At 39.5% G+C, this 3,229-nt stretch overlaps 1 protein-coding gene across 1 annotated transcript; it reads right to left on the reverse strand.

Annotated features, from left to right (window-relative positions):
• Window positions 1-2,379: 2,379 nt before the first annotated feature.
• LOC115991156 (uncharacterized mitochondrial protein AtMg00310-like) lies at window positions 2,380-2,967 on the reverse strand. The gene has a single exon (XM_031114897.1). It carries the CDS (start codon window positions 2,965-2,967, stop codon window positions 2,380-2,382), a length of 588 nt encoding a protein of 195 aa, XP_030970757.1.
• Between the last annotated feature and the right edge of the window lie 262 nt (window positions 2,968-3,229).

A 3,229-nucleotide genomic window follows, 5' to 3' on the forward strand; every position in this document is an offset into this window, starting at 1 on the left:
TTCATGCTTTAGAAACCTAAAGATTTTCTAGCTGATTGCTGAATGAGGAACAATACACAATATCTAGTCCAATCAGAGTCCACTCACATAGGCTTAATTTATGCAGTAATCTTCCAATCAAAAGTACGAGTTAACATTAGAACGTAACCATTAGTAGAGGAAAATCAATTAAATTTGAAACAAGAGGTATAGAAAAAGTCACGTTTCTTTAGCAATTTTATGAAACAAAGTCTAACAGGATACATAGCTACAATTAACACTAAATTAAATAAACTGTCTATTACATGTGGAACAAGAACTTGGAGACAATGTCACTTTGCAAGAAATAGAAGTGGTATCAACTAAAAACATAACAAAAGTGAAATGTCCTATGATATTTAAAAGATTTTTGGGTCCTAAAAATAAAACACAATGTTAAATTTATTAAGTTTACTTTCTTTTTTTTGAGAATGAAGTTTACCATATACTTTGGTATATGGTTAGTGGTTATTACTTATGTGGGTGAGGTGTAACCCAATATGTATTAAGGATTGGATTATATAGAAGATTGAAGGTTGTTATTATCAAGGGCATTACAAACGTAGCATTGATGCTTCAAGTGAGTGATGATAGGTATTCTAAAATAATTATTGTCACTTCATTTTCATTTTGTTAGCTTCATAAAATAAGTGAAATTGTAATACCATATTAATAGAGCTTCTTTAAAATTTTAAGATACCATACCTATAAATTAGAGATTTTTATTTATTTTACCATAAATAACAAATAAGAGTATCCTAATTCAAAATAAATAATAAAACTAACTAACCCGCACATTGTGCGGGTCATACACTAGTTTTAATAATTTGTGACACATTAGTTTTATAAGTTCAATGTATTAAAATTTATAATATTCATAACATTATACATGAAAGAAATGTATTGAGAAAATTATTGTACGACACTAAACTCAATGACAAGGCCTATGAGTATACACAGATCGAGAAATGATTTTTTTTTTGATAAGAAATACTGAACTTGTATTCAAGAGTTAAGAAATAGTAGCTACATCAATATCCTGAGCACAGGCCCACTCAATATGGCTCGGGCAGGATTCTACCCAAGCAACGTAACTAACTAGTGACTTAGAATATTGTGCTAACATGTGGGCAATGACATTTCCCTACCTTTTTGTATGGGAGAAACAACATGACCTGAACCAACGTGATTGCTGGAGGATGCTATCCACGATGAAGAGGATCGAAGAGCTTGGTGTCGCTAAACCTTGGACAGCATTGAAGACAGCCAGCGCATCACACTCAACCACCACATCTCGAATGTCTAAGTCAAGTGCGAAGCACATGCCAACCTCCATTACTTTGGCTTCCGTCTCAAGGGCGCCAAGGGGACCCATCATGGGGCTGCATTCCCATTTCTATCATGGATCATCATGCCCAGCCCCACCTTCCTCTGGTTCGCAAACACAGCCCCATCAGAGTTTACCTTGTACTGCTGTCCCGGTGGTGGAGGCGCCCAGCGAACTAGTTCGGGGTTCATTGCAACTAGCTTCCATGGACCCTCATTGGCCATCTGGAACTCGTCCATTAAGCCAAGGGAGGATTTCAAAGTGACCCTACCAGGTTTACCCCTTCCACCGGTACAAATGACATTTCTCTCTTTCCAGATACCCCAGCACACTAAGACAAACCGTTCAGCCAGGCCAGGATGGACTTCCTCATCTTGTAGAAGCTTTTCCATAATATCCAAAAAACACCAGTTATGTTCGATATCAAAAGGAAGAGAGAGCTTACTCGTGTTCCACACATCCTTAGCATGAGCACAAAACCAGAGAATATGGAAAACATTTTCCGTTAGGTTCCCACATAGAGCACAACCACCTTCCACTTCAATGTGCCTTTGCCGTAGCGCCTCTTTGGAAGCCAATATGTTTCTAGCTACCTTCCAAGCAAAATGCTTGACTTTTTGAGGAAGGTTCATTCTCCATAGCCCCTTCCATACGTTCTTCCTCGCCGAGGGGTTCGAGCAATCTGCTTTGCTGCCACCCCTGTTCACCTCATAGGCTAGCCTATATGCGCTTTTAGCCATAAATTTTCCACTTGGTGATTCCGCCCATATCAATCTATCCTTAGGCCGATGCAAACTTAAAGGGATGCTTAAAATAGCATTTGCATCCTCCTCTGTGAAACAGCCCCAGATCTGCTCAGCTTTCCACTCCATGGATGCTCTGTTTATGAGGTCGCAAACCAGAGCAACATTTGGGCAAGCATCTTCACATGTGACCACACTGTAGGAAAACGGCTTAGGAATCCATTTGTCACACCACACCCGTACACTCTCCCCCAAGCCTATTTGCCACCTTATTCCCCTTTTCACCACCCCTTAGGCCGCCATAATGCTTCGCCAAGCATAGGAGGGGTGGCGGCCTAAATTTGCCTCCAAGAAAGAGCAGTGGGGAAAATACTTCGCCTTAAACAATCGGGCAAACAAGGAAGTAGAGTTGGTTTGTAACCTCCATCCTTGCTTTGCCAAAAGCACTAAATTGAACATCCTTAAGTCCCTGAACCCCATGCCGCCCATTTCCTTTGGTATGCACAGCTTATCCCAGCTTAACCAAGCTAGCTTTTTCTCATCTTTAACCTGACCCCACCAGAACTGTCGAACCAAGGAAGTGAGCTCATCACATAATTTCTTCAGCAAGAGAAAACATGACATGGAGTAAGACGGTACTGCTTGTGCAACCGCTTTGATCTGAATTTCCTTACCAGCAGTCGTCAAGAGTTTTTCCTTCCAACTCGACACTTTGTTTGCGACCCTCTGTTTTAAATTGGTAAAAGTATTGCTTTTTGACCGGCCCACCAAGGATGGTAGCCCAAGATAGGATTCTTGAGGCCGAATCTCAATTGTACCGAACATTGCCTTGATTGACTCCTTTAACTCATCAACTGTGTTATATACATATGAATTCATTCCATTATTGAAATTAGGAGGAAGAATTTTTAATTATTTAAACATTATTTTAACTCTCCGCGTCACATGGGTGCTCAGAATGCAGACAATAATCCAACTAAAAACCACGCGCAAACATAACCTTCAATCTTTCTTTTTTCTTTTTTCTTTTTTTGATAAACATCTTTCTTTTTTCTTTTTTAATAAGAAAACGTAGCCTTCAATCTATTTCCCTTTTTGCACTCTCTCATCTTTCGTTACACTTTCCTCTGAAACAAACTGA

Source organism: Quercus lobata, chromosome 5, assembly GCF_001633185.2.
Source record: "Quercus lobata isolate SW786 chromosome 5, ValleyOak3.0 Primary Assembly, whole genome shotgun sequence".
In the NCBI taxonomy this organism is placed as follows: domain Eukaryota; kingdom Viridiplantae; phylum Streptophyta; class Magnoliopsida; order Fagales; family Fagaceae; genus Quercus; species Quercus lobata.

What these genes read in the sequence shown, in the direction of transcription:
- LOC115991156 (XM_031114897.1), bottom strand. Translation starts at nt 2,967, where the DNA reads ATGAATTCATATGTATATAACACAGTTGATGAGTTAAAGGAGTCAATC.